The following is a 17,844-nucleotide window of genomic DNA, read 5'->3' on the forward strand; positions in this document are numbered from 1 at the left end:
TTTCTGCAGCAAGTTGTGGGCATACGGCCCCTCTAGGCATGGCATGAGGTGACATTAGATTAGGGAGGAGGAGGTTGAGTTGCCCCCAGCAAATCATGCCAGCATCTATCTGCTCTATTTTACCCTGGCCCAGTGCCCCAGCATCTGGCACTACTTCCGACAACAGAGTAGGACATTCCCTGGTTGCTTCTACCCAAATGAGTGGCAGTGAAATAGTTAAATCTGGACAGACCGAGGAGCTACTTGGGTCACAAAGCGAAGGTCACCTTTGCAGCCAGAAGGGCCAGTGGCCAGAGCCAGGAGCACAGTTCTGCAGCATTCACTGTCTTTTATCCTGGCTGCCCCTCGCTCTGGTGGCTCCTCCTTGTCTACGCTGCCTTTCTCAGCTGGCTTGTCTCTCCCCTCAGGTGCAGCAGTACTGGATGGCCTACACCATCAAGATGAACAGAATGATGGAAGAGGCCTTCAGGCTCAATGTCAAATGGTCCCTACTGGAACTTTCCAAGGCCATCAATGGAGATGGCAAGACTATGCCTAACCCCCTGTTCAGGGTCAAGGTGATCCTGCAGGACAACTACCCGGCGCCATCTGCACAGGTGAGCCCTTCCACTACAGCTTCCAGTCCACTGCAGCCCTCAGACACCCAGCTGAGCCCTGCCCCAAGGTCCCAGCCAGGAATTAGCAGCATGTCGGGGAGGGGTTAAGGCAGGAATTGAAAATGGTTCTAGGTCTGGGGCTTGCTGTGGTCAGTCCTGAATTCGTGTCCCCGCCAAAGCACAGCTCGACCCAGGACCGGGGAGAGAGTTCAGAGCCAATATTACGCATGCCATCAGGGTCAGAAATGAATGCTGGGAGGCTGGGATTCCCAGTTGCTCAGTCGTGCCAGGATAAATTATTCACTTCAAGCCTTGTCCAGGACAAGATATTTGACCTTAAAATCACGGCTGTCTGATTACCTTCTTGCTTTTCTTTCTCCCTCAACGGGCAGCTGCGTGGGCTAATCCCACCCCCCCAGGACCCTGGGTAAATCCACAGGTGACAGCTGCCTGCGCTGTCATAGCTTCCCTGCTGTTGTTACCCGAGCTAGCTGGAGCGATCAAAGTTAGCTCGGGTCTGTCTACACGTGCTGCAGTCAGACCTTTCCACTGCAGTGTAGACAGACCCTCAGAGCCGGGCAAGCTGACCTTAGTGCCAGAGCAGCACCAAGCAGCTGCAGAAGGGCTTGTGCTGCATGGGGGGTGGCCAGGGGAGAAGGGAGCATGGCTCGATCATCCCTGTGGCCTGTCCTAGCTCTTCCTGGCTGGCAGCACGGGCCTGTGGTGCCTTTGACCACTACTGTGGCTTTGTTGAGTCTTGTGTTGGAAATACGAGCCAGTGCAAATCAGCCCCAGGAACGAGAGGCCCGTAAAGGTGGCTTTAAGCCACCTTTGCCCTGGTCTTGCCCCAAGCAGAGCTGTTGGACTGGGGGATTTGGCCTGTAACCTCTAACTGCTGTGTGTGGGAGCGAGGTGAGGAAGGGGGTAGCAAGATGGAAATCGGAATGGTGGGATTTTCAGGTCCAGTATCTTGCAGCCTGCCACTGCAAGGGCTTTTGCAGATGTGGGAATGGAATAGATTTTCCAGCGCTCACCCCGTGGATCGGTTTGTGTTCACTGAGTAGTTGTTGCCTCTCTTCTGGGTTGGGTTCCTCTCTCTACTGGACCCGCTGTTTTGTGTTTCCAGGTGGAGTTTTCCCCAACTCTGGCCCAGCTCGCAAATATGGTCAATGACATCAGCAGCCACCTCATCACCAGCATCTCTGTCTTCCGCCACCTGCCGGAGATCCTGACCAAACGCAGATTCCTCCGCGATCCCATCTCGGTTCTCGTGGGTAAGGAGACCTCATCTGCACTCACATGCTCTCTGTGGGGGACCTGCAGCTCAGTCTAAAGGAGTCTGCAGCTGCCTTGCCGAGTTGTGCATCCACACTGTCTTGTTCCCTGCAGCCCCACGTTCAGGCACTTCCTGGGTAGACCCGGGCTCTGAGTCTCGCCGCTGTGGGATTGAAAACCCAGTGTAGTGATACCCTCTGTGTTCAGACCACAACGAACTGGCTGCGGTAACTTGGCTGGATCCTTTCTCCCACCCTATCCCTGGAGGAGACGATTCCCCAGCCTGGTATTCAGCTGTCATTCCCCCTTAGCTCAGTTTCCTTGCCACTAACACTGTGGCACTTGGTAGCTGGCTTAGCAGCTACTGTGAGTCACATGTTGAGTCTAGACAGACACTGCCTGAGTATAGCCTACATCTGTCATGGAACGAGTTCCTGCCTGTGTACACCCAACCCCTAGAAGTCATTTCCCCTTTCTGTGCCTCAGTTTCCTCCCCTTCTAACATAGGGACAATATTTCCCAGGGGACTGGTGAGGCTTTGCAAAACCAGCACGGAAGAGAAGCAAGGGGTTCTGATGGACTAGGACTGGCTGTTTGGGCATCGAAAAGCTGATCACCATTCTGTTTGTCCTCCCTCCACACTCAGAGCGTGATGAAGATATCAAGAAAATCCAGGCACTGATCAGTGGTGGCATGCAAGCAAACGCCATGCACCTCCAGGCATACCTGAAGACCTGGGATGTGTACCGTGAGATCTGGGAGGTCAACAAGGACTCCTTCATTAACCGCTACCGGCACCTCAACCCACTCGTGTCTTCCTTCGATGCGGACACTGCTCGGTAAGGGAGGACCTGTGTCCATGGATGCTTGAATCCTGAAATGCCCTTCATTGAACAGACGGGTCTCTTGTACCAGTAAGGATGAGGGCCAAGACCCTTCAGATTCAGGGAAGTCTGCCCTCTTACCCTTCTGAAATGGACAGAGTTCACAAGCTAAGTCGGGCCCGGCCTGTTTAATATTAAATGTGAGACCCCAAGGAAAATCAGAGTCCTGCTGAGCAGGGTGGGTGGGCTGGTAGGGGGCCCCTTGAGGTGCCAGGGAGCAGTGTGGGTGGGTGGGTAGGTAGGGGGCGCTCTCCCCATAGACAGCACTGATCCCTGTGAGGTGCCAGGGGTGCGGTGTTGCAGGGAGCAGTGTGGGCCTTTCCCCTACAAATCAGCACTGACCCCAATCCCCCGCAGCATAGTGCTAGGGACACGCCGTGCGGGAGGCGAGATTTCAGCTCCAATATAAAGCTAAAGCTCTGACGGCTTGTGGTCATTAAAGATTTCCTGGTACCTTTCCCAAGAGTTAGGGCATTAACCTCAGTGTGCTGGCCTGTTCCCAACTCCAGCGGTTCCATTCTGCCTCCCTAAATCTCCCCTGCTGTTTCAACCGCAGAGGTATTGCCTGCACTTCCTGTTGGAAAGTGTTATGGCACACCGCTGTGTGTGCTGGTAAACCGGTGCCGTGCCTCTCCCTGGAGGTGGCTAGCTTTCAGCTCTGTGTGAACGGGAGAGGAAGCAGCAGGAGCAGCTGAATTCTTAAGAAAGCAAAATTCTGTTTACATGCAAATGTCGCAAGCAATTTTATTTTTTTTTAAGAGTCAGAGAAACACAGACAATCAGATCCTTTTTATAGCTTCCCTGCAGGCATCGCGTTGAGAGCTCTGTAAGCTACAAGTGGCTGGCTTAGGGGATTTGGTAAATGGGCTCGGAAGCGTTTCTTCTGTGGTGCATGGGGCACCGGGATTGGGACTCACAAGACCTGGGTTCTTTTCCCAGCTCTGTTACTAGCCTTCTAGGTGCCCTCAGGCAAGTCAGGTCACCTCTCTGCCTCGGTTTCCCCATCTGGAAAATGGGGATAAAGATGCTGCCCTCCTTTGTAAAGCGCTTTGGGATGGAGGAAAAGCACTAAAGGCTTGAGGGTGGATAGAGGTTCCAGCCGTGAGATCGGGCACTCACGCAGTTAAGGCCTGTATGTGGGTTGACAGTTCTGGTTTGCTTTCCTCAGTCTCCGAAGGAAGATAACAAATGATTAGCAATGGAATCGTGCTGTAAGCAGGTCAGGAGAGAGCCGTGCTGTGAGCAGAGCCCTGGAGTCAGCTGTTATTACAGTATAACCGCTCCCTAAACCAATTGCATTTTTGCCTGTGGAATACTTTAGTTTACAAGGCTGCTTATGGGCTTTCTACTCTCCACTTCCTCAAATGTGTTTCAACAGTGCATAGAAAAATTTACCATTAAAGCCCCGAAAGCCTTTTGAGGGCTGTTTATAGCAGCACCAGAAAGAGAGATTCCACAGCGTGATCCATGCCCCCCACCTTGGCACGGCCCAGTTGTGAGCCAGAAGGTGGAACAAAGACCCAGAACGAGGCACACTTGAAAACCAGCTGCTCAAAGGAGTGATGCAGGATTAATTTCTTTAGCACAAGCTGCATTTTTCCGTCCCGTGTGCTATGCTGACTCAGCATTTGACACACAATTTTCAGGCTCAGTGCAGGACGGAGGTAAATTTGGATCCAAAACTAGAGAACGGTGGGAGGGACGCTGCCTCCCCATCCATCTCTGCCTGTTCTCTGGAGCCGGGTGCCCCTCTCTGCCTCTGCCCCTCATCTGGCTCTTCTGGGGCCATTTTTGGTTTCCTTGTTTAATAAAGTTTGGCTTCGTGTTTCCAGTGACCTGTAGACAGGGAATTAATTAATGGAACAATCAGGAAGATTTAGTAAGATCCCTCGGGGCTGGAACTGTCCTCCACCTGCTGGCCTCGCTTGGATGAGTCAGGAGCAAAGAAATAAAAACGTTTCAATTAACAAATCGTTTGGAGGGAGCGAATTTCTCCTTCCTAATAGCGGCTGCTCCTCTTGCATCGCAATGAAACATTCCCTGCTCCTTTATTAAATGCTTCTTTTGCCTGAGGCAACTTCAGTATCTCACACTGAGTCCCAGGGGGCCGCTCTTGGTTGCAATTAGGCTTTCTCTATCCAAGTGTTCTGTCTACTACATTGGATCGAATCCGGATGCTGGATGAGATTATATTCCACGAATCTCTGATCAAATCTAAAATCTAATCTCGTTGATAAAATGTACTAAATCTATTTCCTCTAGATTCAGTTGTGTCCCTTTTGGAATCTAGCCCTGGTTGATAGGTTAATCTAGAGCCTAACTCAACTCAATAGATTTACGCCACGTAGATTACACGACAGCACCTGTGAGTTAGGGAAGAAATTTAAGGAATGACACTAGTGATCAGTTCTGATCAGGGCATCAACTGGTCACTGCAGGGTTCAGGAAGGATTGGGATAGCATTGCACAATTGGTCAGATGCATTATGGGTCATCACCTTCCCCGGGAATCATCAGGTTGCTAGGACACCAGACTGGCACGAGGGTTAAAGCACAAAGGGCTAGGGATGGCTTGGAAGTAGTAAATGCTGCCATCTAGGCATATTGACCAACATTTTCAGAGTCATTTCAAGGAGATTTGAGATGGCAGCCAGGACAAATTTGAGTGAATGGTCTTGTGACCTGGCACAGGGCCGCAGCTCCACTCGAGTTTGGCCAGGCCATAAAGGGGTCGGGTGCCCATAGCTCTGCGGCCTATGCTGGTGCACATGTGTGGCTGATGCATGCAATCCTGGGTAATGTAGTTGAATTTTGAATTTGGCATCAATGGATGCTGTTTCATGCGGGAGATGACATTAATTCATGAGTCGGGAGGTTTTTGGTTGTAAACAGGAGGCCCCTTGGCATAGCAGGAGACTTGGACAGTTTGCAGCTAGGCATGGAGCTGTGCTGGTGAACCCGCACATGGCAGCCGTAAACCTCACTGTGGTCCCCCGGTCTCCAAACCTGTGGCCTGGCTCCACCCTGCTCACTCGGGAGCTACAAATGCTGTTGATTTCCCAATAAGCCCAGGTGGTCTTTAATGAGCATGAGGGTGCACGGCCTCTGTATCATGGCTCATACAACAAACGACATCTCCTAGCACCAGGCAGGAGTTTGGGGGGGCCGTACTGGGTGAAAACGGAGAACTCGGCTACTGGGTTAACTCCACTGCGCCCTGCAGCACAGTGCCCCCTAGTGCCATGTTGGGGCACTGGCGTCAGCCCTGACTGCAAGGAGAGCTTCCTGCAGCACAGCGCCCCCTGGTGCCATGCTGGGGCACTGGTGTCAGCCTTGCCTCTGAGGGAACAGCACCCCCTAGGGGCCCATTCAACCTGCTTCCTCCAGCACAGCGCCCCCTAGTGTTATGCTGGGGCACTGGCATCAGCACTGACTGCGAGGAGAGAGCGAGCTCCCTGCAGCACCGCGCCCCCTAGTGCCATACTGGTTTTCCACAAGGCACCTCCAGCTCAGGTGGGAAAGATCTGGCGAGCTCTCTCCTCTGATCCATTCTGTGTGAATTCAAGTGTCTCCAGTGAAGGAACTAATCCCAACTAGTCATCTCCATGCAGAGAGTCCCCCGGGGTTCTTCTCCGTTGCGCCGGAGAGCTCAGCCCTCCTGCTCTGCACTGAGCAGTTGTCTGTGTATGTGCATGGCAGGTACATGGAGGTGGCCAACAATGTGCAGAAGGAGGAGACGGTGCTGAGCATCCAGTTTGTGTTGCTCGACTGCTCCCACCTCAAGTTCTCCGTGGTCCAGCACTGCAACGAGTGGCAGAACAAGCTCACCAACCTGCTGAACGAGATGGCCAGTACCCGGCTGCAGGAGCTGTACACCTACCTCCAGGAGAATGCTGAGAAGTGAGGCCTTCCCTGGACAGGCAGAGATCATGTTGCCCCCTCCTTCCTGCCCCATTACCTGTACCCCACGCCCCAGCTGGTTGGGGCAGAGACAGCCCAGGGCCATGCCTTTCTCCCTGGGCAGGTTCTCCTCTGGCCTTCCCTTCTCCCCACTGATGCGAGTTCTCCTGTTACAGACTGGCCCAGTTACCCACTATACAGTCACCATCTCTGGGTCCCACGTGCTTCCATGCCAGCTGGGTCTGGGTAGAGTCTAGTCACTGTTTCTAGCTCTGGGATTCTCGGGCCCTGTCTGATGCTCTTTCTTGGGACATGGGATGCCGTTGTCCAGCCAAGCCCTCCCGTCCTGCAAAGCCCCATCTAGGGGGCATTCTGGGCTTCTAGTTTAACCCCTTCAGAGAGAAACGTGGCAGGAAAGCGAGGAACACGGGCTCAGCAGAGGAACTTCTTAACCACAGTGATTTTACTCTTAAAGCACTTGAGAGTAACAGAGCTGGGAAAATAGCAAAACCCCAGAGACATCCCCTCTCCGGGCCTGATCTCACCCCTTCTGTGGTTCCGAGGTTCGTCAGCTTACGTGTGGAGTGGTCAGCTGGCCCCTGCCCAGAGCAGAACCTTGCTGTTAAATAGGGCCCCCACCGTGGCTTGGACTGGACCCCTTGCTGGCGCCCATGGAGAGGACCAGTGTTCCACAGGGTTAGGCCCTGGCCTCAATGGCTCGCAGTGTCAGTCCTGCCACGGGGTGTCAAACATCTTTCCCCGAGCAGAGCAGCTGTGGAGAGCGTGGCATAACAGGCTGCCCTGGGTCTTCCAGCGCAGGCACAAGAGAGCCCTCGTCATTTGACCCAGTCCTGTCTCACTCGGTCTCTTCCCCGCTCTGGCCCACAGAGTCAGCCGGCCTCCGCAGACGCTGGAGGAACTGGGCCAAAGCCTGCAGCTCCTGGACACCCTGCAGCACGAGCTGCCGAAGCTAGAGGGGCAGATCCCGCCCATCCACGAGCAGTTTGCCATCCTGGAGAAATACGAAGTGGCCGTGGACGAGGGGGTAAGTATGGACGCGGACCCTGAGTGGCCCCTGCCATGCTGACCCAGACCCCAAAGGGTTTTAGGCACCTAACTTCTGTGGGAATTAGGAGCATATATCCCTTTGAGGATCTGAGCCCTTCTCTCCATCCAGGCAAAGGAGGTCATGTAGCCTCCATCCCTGCAGATCCCTGCTGTGAATTCCCAGATGTCCAGCTCTACTTTCTCCTCTCCCCCATCATCTCCCACCTGCTCCCTCCGGGATCTCATTCCCATTCCCTTCCTCTGCTCAGCCTCTTTGGCCCGTCTACCCCTGTGATCTCCCTCCCTCCAACCCCCTGCTCCATTTGCCCGCCCCTCCCTTTTCTCTGCCCATTCTGTGCCCCAGCTCATGCCACACCCCCAGCGTCACTGGCTCCCTACCCCTTCTCCAAAGACAGCTCCAGCCACCCCCTCTTCTTTGCTGCCTGTCCCCAGGGAGTTTGTGGCCAGTGTGCCACCGCTGTGCTGCACCGGCTGTGTGGTTAATAATCTTTAATCCCCTCCTGGTCAAATCTTCATAGAAAGTCCGCTTTATAATCTGGTTGGTGCGGGGTCTGCAGGCTCCCTACCTGGCTCTCCGCAAGTGACGACCTGTCCCGGCTGCTCCTAGGCGGAGGTGCGGCAGACGGCTCTGTACTGCTCCCATCCTGCCCTGAACGCTGGCTCCACAGCTCCCATTGGCCAGGAACTGCGGCCAAGAGGAGCTGCGGGCGCAGTGCCTTTGGGTGGAGACAGCACGCAGAGCCGCCTGCCGCGCCGCCGCCTAGGAGCAGCTGAGACAGGTCATTGCTTGCGGGAGCTGCCCGTGGTGAGCGCCCCCTGGATTTGCACCCCAAAACTCCTCCTGCACCCAACTCCCTGTCCCAAGCCCCCTCCTGACACAAACTCCTTCCCTAAGCCCCTCTCGCACTCAAAGTCCCTCCCAGAGCCTGTGCCCTGCACCCCATCCCACACCCAAACTCCCTCCCACTTAGTTCATCGGAATTTTTCACTTACCGGCACCCCTCGTTCCCCCAACATGCTGGATAAAAAAGCTTTTACCGTAACTGGCAGAGATTTCGATGAATGAGGACTTGTAGAAATTACCTGAGTCCTGCCCAGCTCCAGGGAAATTGATGAGATCCCTGTGCCGTAGGAGGGGAGGAGGTTCCTATTTATCCTAGCCACATTTCTGGACCTCACCATGCCCAGCCTTCTCCTTGAAGCCGTGATAATCTTGGAGGGATAACACAACTTTCATCTTTCTCCCTCTCCCTTGTCCCAGGTGCTGCAGACGCTGGGAGTTCTCAGCTCTGAGCAGCTGTCCTTCCAGCAGTGCATTCAGGAGAGCGATGTCATGCTAAAGAAACACAAGGAGAAATTCAAGACGGGCCTGATCCACTCTGCGGATGACTTCAAGAAAAAGGCCCAGGTCCTTCTGCAGGATTTTGGCACCAAAGGTGCGTGGTGGTGCCATGCACGGAACAGAGGCCTCAGTCAACTTGAAAATTGGTCGTGCTAGAAGCACCATATTTGACTTGTTTTCTAGATCTCAGTGAGACCTAGAGAACAAGCCAGGTTTTAAGAAACTGATGCAGTAGATTGAGCTATTTACAGTTAGTGAGTTTGAATCTAATGTCCCTCCCTTCTAGTAAGTCCCTTAATTTTTCTAGTCCTCTTGTAAATCATGGTCCTGTACCTCCTCACCCCACCTCACTGAACAACCCTTCAGGAACCTGAGCACTGCTGGACTTTCACCATGCTCTGTAGGGTTCCAGAAATTCTGACTCCCAGCCCCATCTGTTCAAACCCTCTAGACCCCACTTTTGTTCCAGACCGGGAAATAGAACCCAGGAGTCCTGCCCCCCTAGTCCTATCTGTTCTAACCACCGGACTTCCCTCCCCACCCACAGATGGGGATAGAACCCAGGACTCTTTACCCCCCCCCCCCCGCCCCTGGTGCAACCCACTAGATGCTGCTACCTTCCCAGAGCTGGGAATAGAACCCAGGCATTCTGCCTTCCAGCTCCATCTGCTCTGACCACTGGACCCCACTCCTCTCCCAGACCCAGGATCAGAATCCATCAGTCCTGACTCACAGCCCCCCCTGCTCTAACCCATCAGACCCCGGTCCGCTCCCAGAGCCACTGACAGAACCCAGGAGTCCTGGTTCCCAACCCTCCCCCACTCTAACCACTAGACCCCACTTCCCTCCCAGAGCCAGGCTCCCACTTCCATGCTCTAATCGCTTCATCGTTCAGCCGCCCTTGATGTCTCCCAAGCGCAGGAAAAGGGTCCCTGGCCGATGGCCCAGCCAGCCAGAAATGGCGCAGCATGGGCAGAAGCCGCTGAGCTCTTTGTTGCGCAGGTCCATTCACCAGCGCTGTGAACTGCGAGACAGCCCTGGAGCAGATCGCGGCGATGCGGCAGCTGCTGGCCGCCATGAAGGATGAGGAGAGCACCTTGCGCTCCAACCTGGGCATCTTCAAAATCGAACAGCCTGCTTCCAAAGACCTGCAGAAGCTCGAGAAGGTGGGAACCCCTCCACGGCATGGCAGCCTCCAAGGCCCGAGCTCCCCTCTCCTCCCTGGGGGGCAGTGATGAGGCTCAGTCCGGGGGTAGGTTGGAGGGATCATGCTTGCACTGCTGCTGCCTGAGAGCAAATCCACATCCAGCCCCCAGAGTCGGCGCACTACCCCGCGCTTGGGAAGTGGGGGGCGTAGCCAGCTGAAGGGGGTCCCCTGCTGGACTGGCAGGAAAGTGGGTCCGAGTGTCTTTCCAGCTGTGGCTAGGCTCTCTCTGTGCGGTGCCCTGCAGGAGCTGGACTACCTGCAGCAGGTGTGGGAGATCACCAAAGAGTGGGAAGACCACTGGAACGAGTGGAAGACAGGAAGCTTCAAGACCCTGCAAACGGAGGTGATGGAGACCACGGCTTATGGGCTCTTCCGGAAGCTCAACAAGCTGAGCCGGGAGCTCAAGGTAAGAGAGAGGCTCCCCAGGCCCGGCACTGCCTGCTGGTCCCCTTGTGGTGTATGGGAAGGGCTCTTTGGAGGGCGACAGTTGGGGAACCGGGGCACTTGGGGGACAGCAGAGAAGGGGGCCTTTCCTAGTGCTCTGCACCCTGCTCCTGCAGACCTTAGCTGGAGGTCATTGGAGGGGCACTGTGGGATTGTGCTGGGAGGACCAATAGGACCGGTGCGGCTGCAGGGCCCCCACTTCCTGTCCTCATTAGAAGTGGTGCAGAGGCTCACCCAGAGCAGCCCATTGGGGTTGTGATCACTTGTGCAAGAAGTTCTGGGGGGTGGGTGTGATGCACGGCAAAGGTGTGTCAAGGGGCCGTCGAAATGAGTATTCCCTCATCCCTGCTGAGCCCCCGCCCCAAACCTGGCGTTGCTTCCTTTCCAACCAAAGGATCGGGACTGGGAAATTATCGAGACTTCCAAGGTGAAGGTCGAGCAGTTTAAGAGGACGATGCCCCTCATCTCAGACCTCAGGAACCCGGCCTTGCGGGAGAGGTAGGTACGGCTCATCCTAGGGCATCTTCTGCACGCGCTTTGCTGGCCCAAGCTTCTGGGCCATTGGAGAAGCTCTGCTGCCCTCTGGAGAGTGGCTGAAAGCTGCTCCTCCATGGAGTAATATACGGGATACTGCGCCCCTGGATCTGTCTGTGATGCGGCAGGATCCCACTGCGGGAATCATAGAATCATAGAATATCAGGGTTGGAAGGGACCCCTGAAGGTCATCTAGTCCAACCCCCTGCTCGAAGCAGGACCAATTCCCAGTTAAATGATCCCAGCCAGGGCTTTGTCAAGCCTGACCTTAAAAACCTCTAAGGAAGGAGATTCTACCACCTCCCTAGGTAACGCATTCCAGTGTTTCACCACCCTCTTAGTGAAAAAGTTTTTCCTAATATCCAATCTAAACCTCCCCCACTGCAACTTGAATCATCCTCTGCCTTTCCTTAGCTCCTGTCATCTGAGGAGCTCGCACACCTTAGCACACATTTAAGAAAGGAGTTTCCCAACCCCTCTGTGACATGGGAAATTTGCTGTTCCCTTGAGGCACAGAGAAGAGAAAGGATGTACCCAAGATCACAGAGAGTGAGTGGTAGGGCTGGGAATTGAACCCCGGAGTCCTGAGAGCATCCTCCCCCCTCAAGACTACACTTCCCTTCACCATTAGGAAAGAGAACCCAGGAGTCCTAACGTCCTGCTTTAACCACCAGACCCCACTCGTCTCCCACAGCTGGGGAATAGAACCCTGGAGTCCTGGCTCCCAGCCCCCCCTGCTCTAACCCACCAGCCCCCACTCCCCTCCCAGAGCCAGGGAGAGAACCCAGATGTCCTGACTCCCAGCCCCCTGATCTAACCACCAGACCCCACTCCCCTCCCCGAGTGGGATTAGAACCCTGGAGCTCTAGCTGCTAGATTGCGATTGACTGTTCCTGGTGTCCTAGCCATGTGCTCAGCTCTGCGTGTTGTGTGGCTCACACATGAAGTCTGTTTCCTTGGAGGACTGAGCCAGCAAAGCTGGTTTGTTACCATGTGGTTATTGCACCTCCCTGGGGAGTTAAAGCAAAGGGGCTGGACTCTGACCTCGTTTGTCAGCCCCACACGAACATATGCTCATTAGCTAGCTGGCGAGGGAGAATTCCTCTCCTGCCTAACACAGGTGATTCACTGCACGACACCACGCCTGCACCCAGTGGGAGGTGTGTGTACGTGGGGCGGTGGGAAAGAGGCCGCAATTGGTTGGGAAGGAGGAAGAGCTTATTTCTCCAGTGTCCTGCCGTGCGGCCCCCTTCAAACAAGCCCACACATGAGCGCTGGTTAATAACCCATTGGCCGCTAAGGCTGCAGTATCGCCTTCATCCCAGCTCTCGGAGCTGTGCTCCAATCAGTCCTTAGGTGCCTGCAAGCAGTCCAGCCTGCTGCATTCTCTTTTGGTCCACAGAGATAGCCCCGTCCCTCCGAGCCTCGCTCCCCAGGACTGGTTCCGTTGTTCCGCTTTGAATTTCCTCTCGTTGTCTTTATCTTTGTGCTGCTGAAGTACCTAGAAATGTATGCAGCCTCCCTAGAGCCACTTAGTGAGGATCTGTCCCCTCTATCTCCTCACTTTGCTTGTGGGAGTGCACGGGCCAGAGCTGGGCCCTGGGTACCGGCCGGGGTGGGGGCTGTTCCCTGCATGCTCTGGGAACAGAGATCTCGGGGGTTGAAGGGCATAGAACTCTTCTCCTTCCTTCTTACCACTTCCCTGTTCAGGGTTGGCAACATTTATAGCCTTCTTCCAAAGTTGGTGATCCCATATCAGTGCAGATTGATCTTTTGAGGTCTGCTGATATCCGGGCCATGCACTGAGGCTTCGCTCTCCCCCTTAGTTTTCTTCCATCCACAGTCACTAAAGTCGTCCAAGTGATATAACTCCCCGGTCTCTGCTGAATATGCCCATATCAGCGTAGCCTCGACTCCCTCAACTTCTCTCCAGTTGGAGCAATCCACATTAGGCTCCTTCCAACTCGTCTCATTTCCGATCCCGGAGCGTCCAACCATTTGACCATGTCAACATCTCCATTTCCGTGGTGGAGAGCGATCTGATTTCCTTTCTTGGGGCTGGCCAAGTCTCTGTATTGAAGGGGATAGAACTGATCCTGGTGTATCAGCAGAGAGGGCTTGTCCATTCCCTGGTTTAATGCTGTTGGTGGCTTCCCTGCAGGCATTGGGATCAGGTGAAGGACTTGGTCCTCAGGACGTTTGACCAGGATGCTGAAGATTTCAGGCTGGAGAATATTGTGGAGCTCGGCTTGGATCAACACGTGGAGAAAATCAGTGAGATCTCTGCGTCGGCCTCCAAAGAGCTGTCTATCGAGCTGGTAGAGTCTGTCTGTCCATCCTTCTTTCCTCATTCATTTCCCCGGCTCTTTTTCAGCACCTGTTGAATGTCTCTGCCCAGATCTTAGCAGGACAGTCCACACCGCTATCCCACTATCATATTTGGTCCTGGTTGCCAACGATCATCTAGCCAGGAATCGTGACTCCCACTCACTATTCGATGTGTTCCTGCTCGGAGCTTGGAGTAGAACCCAGGGGTCTCAGCTCCCCTCCTCCTTTCTAGCCTCCCGTCTCAGATCTGGGAATGGAACCTGGGAATCATGACCCCCTCCCCGCCCGGAACCAGGAATAGATCCCAGGCCCCCTGACTCCCAGCTCAGTTCTGACACTAGACACATGGCTTCTGCTTTCTGGCCTTAGCCCCAGCCACTGTGTTAAGATTTCCCTGTGTATTTCATGCTGCCCATCCCTGTCTTTCGCCCAGGCCCTACAAGCCATCGCCAAGACCTGGGATGTCGTGCTGCTAGATATCGTGCCGTACAAGGACAAAGGACACCACCGACTCAGGTAGGGCTTCCAAAGGTCTGCCGTGCAGCACTGGCCGCAGAGATGTGGTGGGCAGAGATGTGGATAGACAAGCAGCTGAGCATGGCAGGGTGACTTCTGCTCGTTAACAAGGCGCCATGGTTAGCCAGGGGTTTATTTAATTGTTTCTCTTTCTGTCTGAGTACAGCTAGATAGACCCTCCCTTGAACACCTTCTTCCCTTCCCAAAGCTGAGACTAGGACCTCGGGGTCCTGACTTCCAGCTCCCATTCTAACCACCAGACCACGCTCCCCTGGTCCTCATAGAGCCCAAGTGTCCTCCTCCCACTCCTCTTGCTCTGACTGCTGGTCTCCACTCCCCTTCCGCAGCCAGGAATAGAACCCAGGAGTCCTGGCTCCCAGCCACCTTGCTCTGACTGCTAGATGTCAGTCCTCTTCCACAGCCAGAACCCAGCAGTCCTGAGTCACAGCATTATCCACTAAGCATGGTTTCCTTTCATTCCAGAAGATCAGAACAGCAGGGCAGGCCATGGCCTTTAGATTTCCCATCCGTCTTTCTCACTAACCCAGTTTTATTAGCAGGGAGCGAGTTTGCTGAGGACGTCCTGACCTCTGAAGTTGCTGGCTGCAGCAGGGGTGTCCCTCAGTGATTCAGTTCGTACCTGGGAGCTGCAGGGCTTGCACATGGCTGTCTGTAGTGCGGAAGCAAAGAGCTTGCTCAGCTCTGTGATGAAAATGTGTTTATGCCTGAAGGGAGAGAGAGAGAAACTGGTGTTAGTCTAGGGGGACTAGGAACAAGGGACAGCCAGGGAGTGATCTGGATTATTGGCAGACAGTGAGTGTTTTAACACAGTCAAATGTCAACTCGTACATCTAGGAGAAAAGAACGCAGGCCAGACTTCCAGGCTGGGGGACTCTCCTGGGAAGCAGGGACTCTGTAAAAGAGATGCGGGTCGTGGTGCGTAAGCTCCCAGTGTGACTGTGGGGCCAAAAGGGCTAACGTATAAACAGAGGAATCTCATGTAGGAGTCGGGAGGTTCTGGTCCATCTGGATGTGGCACTGGTGAGTCCACTGCTGGGATACTGAGTCCTCCAGCTCTGGTGTCCACAGCTCCGAAGGATGTTGATGAGTTGTAGAGGGGTCAGCGAAGAGTCAGGAGAAGGATTAAGGGATTGGAAAACATGCCCTAGTGAGAGACTCGAGGAGCGCGATCTGCTTAGCTTCACACAGAGAAGTGAAGGGGTGACTTGGTCCCAGCCCCTCAGTAATTACGTGGGGAAATAATACTTGCTAGAGGGGTCCTCAGTCTCCTCGATAAAGGTCTAACACGATCCAGTGGCTGGAAGCTGAAGCTAGACAAACTGGGACTGGAAATAAGGTGGACGTTCTGAACAGCCTGGGGAACTAACCATTGGTGTTGTGGATTCTACATCGCCTGGCAGTTTTTCCATGAGATGGGCAGGATCTGCTCTGGGTCACACAGGAGTTGTTTTGGGGAAGTCCTGTGGCCCGTGCAATACAGGAGGGCAGACGGGGTCACAATGGGCACTTCTGACCTAGGAATATCTGACTCTGAGTCTGTGTGGCTCGAGGGCATACTGATCCCTGACTTATTACCAGTTCGAGATGGCAGCTGGTCTCCCCGCCCAACAATCCATTCCCCGGCCTCAGCGTTGTACAGTGCCCCTCCCTTGGCATTCACACTCTTCTCAAGGCTTGTCTTCAGGAGGCTTCCTGGCAGCCAAGTGGAGGGGTGAAACCTAACCCCCACCTCCCCAAGGGGATGGATTTAGGTGACCCCAAAGTGGGTTCCATCCAGCTGTCATCAGCCAGGGATGTGGGGCAGGAGGTAGCTTAAGAGGTCAGGGAATGAGATATGGGGCCTTTCACATCTATGGGTCACCAATTCCAATCCAGTCTCAGGGGACTGGCTGGCTCAAGGAATGGGATATGGGGGCTTTCCTGTCTAGGGGCCCCAACTCTGGATCCAGCCCCAAGGTGGGGGCTCAGAGGGTCAGGAAATGAAATGCATGTTCTTTCCTCTCTGGAGGGCACTGGCTTCCATCCGGCTCCAGGGCAGGGACTGGCTGGCTCATGGGGGCAGGGAATGGGACACGGGGCCTGTCCCCTCTAGGGAACTAACTTCAATCCAGCCCCAGCTCATTGGTGAGTGAAAGGTTTTCCTCTCTGTGGTGTCTTTTGTGGCCCTGACATGAGATGAGTTTGGGGCGTCATATGAGGACAGGTGCCCACAGCACAGAACTGCCATCCTAATGGGCCCCATTGTGGGCAGCCTTTGCAGAGAGGCCTTGGGCAGAATGGGCCACGGGCGGTGTGCCCCCAAAGGCACATTGTAGCCGCTCTGCTTGTTGTATGCCCAGGCCTTTCAGCCTCCCACTGACCTCTGCCTGGCTCCTGCAGGGGGACGGACGAGGTGTTCCAGGCACTGGAGGATAACCAGGTCTCCCTCTCCACCATGAAGGCCTCGCGCTTCGTCAAACCCTTTGAGAAGGAGGTGGACCGCTGGGAGCGCTGCCTCTCGCTCATCCTGGAGGTTATCGAGATGGTGCTGACCGTGCAGAGGCAGTGGATGTACCTGGAGGTGAGGAGCCTCCCTGCTCAGTGTCCCTCTGCTTCGCTGACGGGCCCACATGCAGGGCCAGGCTTCCCCGCTGGTGATGGGCAGGGCCTGGGCGCAGCGTGGATGTGCTGCCTTCACTCCCCCTCTCTCCCTCCTGGCCATGGCCCAGCCCTGCCCACCAGTCAGCTTTGCAGAGTTTTCACAGGAGGGCCAGCGCCTGGTTCTTTGTCCCCTGGACCTGGCGGGGGTCAGATCAGAGCATTGGTCAGGGATCGGGCTCTTCTGGCGGTAGGTTGCTGGGCTGCAGTGGCCCGTGGCTCAGGGTTCAGCGGCCCGGCCCGTGGTGGTCTCTGGGCTGGGGAGCAGCCTGCCTGGCAGAATGCTCCTGAGCCATTCTCTCTCTCTCCGCTGCCAATCCCCCCCACAGAACATCTTCCTGGGAGAAGACATCCGGAAGCAGCTGCCCCGGGAGTCGGCCTCCTTTGATCAGATCAACGCCAGCTGGAAGACCATCATGGACAGACTGAACAAGGATAACAACGCGCTGCGTGGGACGCATTACCCAGGTAGCTGCTGCTTCCACTCCCTCCGGACCCCAGCCACAAGCCAGCTGCCTCTTCCCGCTCTACGCTCCGGACCCAGTCTAGGCCCTGTTTCCTGCCACTGGGCCTCCTCCGAGAGCTGTGATCTCCTCTCGTCTCTAGTTCCTGAGGGGAGTCTGCTCAATAGTAGTAGGACTAAAGGTGGATAGAAAGCCGGGTAGATCGTCGGGCTTAACAAGTAGTGATCAATGGCTCGATGCCTAGTTGGCAGCCGGTATCAAGTGGAGTGCCCCAGGGGTTGGTCCTTGGGCCGTTTTTGTTCATAATCTGCATTAATGAGCTGGATAATGGGATTAATTGCACCCTCAGCAAGTTCGCAAATGACACTAAGCTGTGGGGAAAGGTAGATTCGCTGGAGAGTAGGGATAGGGTCCAGAGTGACCTAGACAAATTAGAGGATTGGGCCAAAAGAAATCGGATGAGGTTCAGCAAGGACAAGTGCAGAGTCCTGCTCTTAGGATGGAAGAATCCACGGCACCGCTACAGGCTGGGGACCGACTGGCTAGGCAGCAGTTCTGCAGAAAAGGACCTAGGGGTGACAGTGGAGGAGAAGCTGGCTAGGAGTCAGCAGTGTGCCCTTGTTGCCAAG

At 54.9% G+C, this 17,844-nt stretch overlaps 1 protein-coding gene across 1 annotated transcript in view; it reads left to right on the forward strand.

Annotated features, from left to right (window-relative positions):
• The window catches only part of DNAH2 (dynein axonemal heavy chain 2), a 106,501-nt gene that overhangs the window by 29,056 nt on the left and 59,601 nt on the right, over nucleotides 1-17,844 (forward strand). The window contains 13 exon segments of the mRNA XM_077806634.1: nucleotides 408-596; nucleotides 1,723-1,870; nucleotides 2,518-2,710; nucleotides 6,454-6,654; nucleotides 7,543-7,699; nucleotides 8,984-9,158; nucleotides 10,067-10,230; nucleotides 10,516-10,677; nucleotides 11,110-11,213; nucleotides 13,411-13,567; nucleotides 14,011-14,093; nucleotides 16,494-16,674; nucleotides 17,081-17,219. Coding sequence (XP_077662760.1) covers nucleotides 408-596; nucleotides 1,723-1,870; nucleotides 2,518-2,710; nucleotides 6,454-6,654; nucleotides 7,543-7,699; nucleotides 8,984-9,158; nucleotides 10,067-10,230; nucleotides 10,516-10,677; nucleotides 11,110-11,213; nucleotides 13,411-13,567; nucleotides 14,011-14,093; nucleotides 16,494-16,674; nucleotides 17,081-17,219 — 2,053 coding nt within the window.

This window comes from Eretmochelys imbricata, chromosome 28, assembly GCF_965152235.1.
Source record: "Eretmochelys imbricata isolate rEreImb1 chromosome 28, rEreImb1.hap1, whole genome shotgun sequence".
NCBI lineage: Eukaryota > Metazoa > Chordata > Testudines > Cheloniidae > Eretmochelys > Eretmochelys imbricata.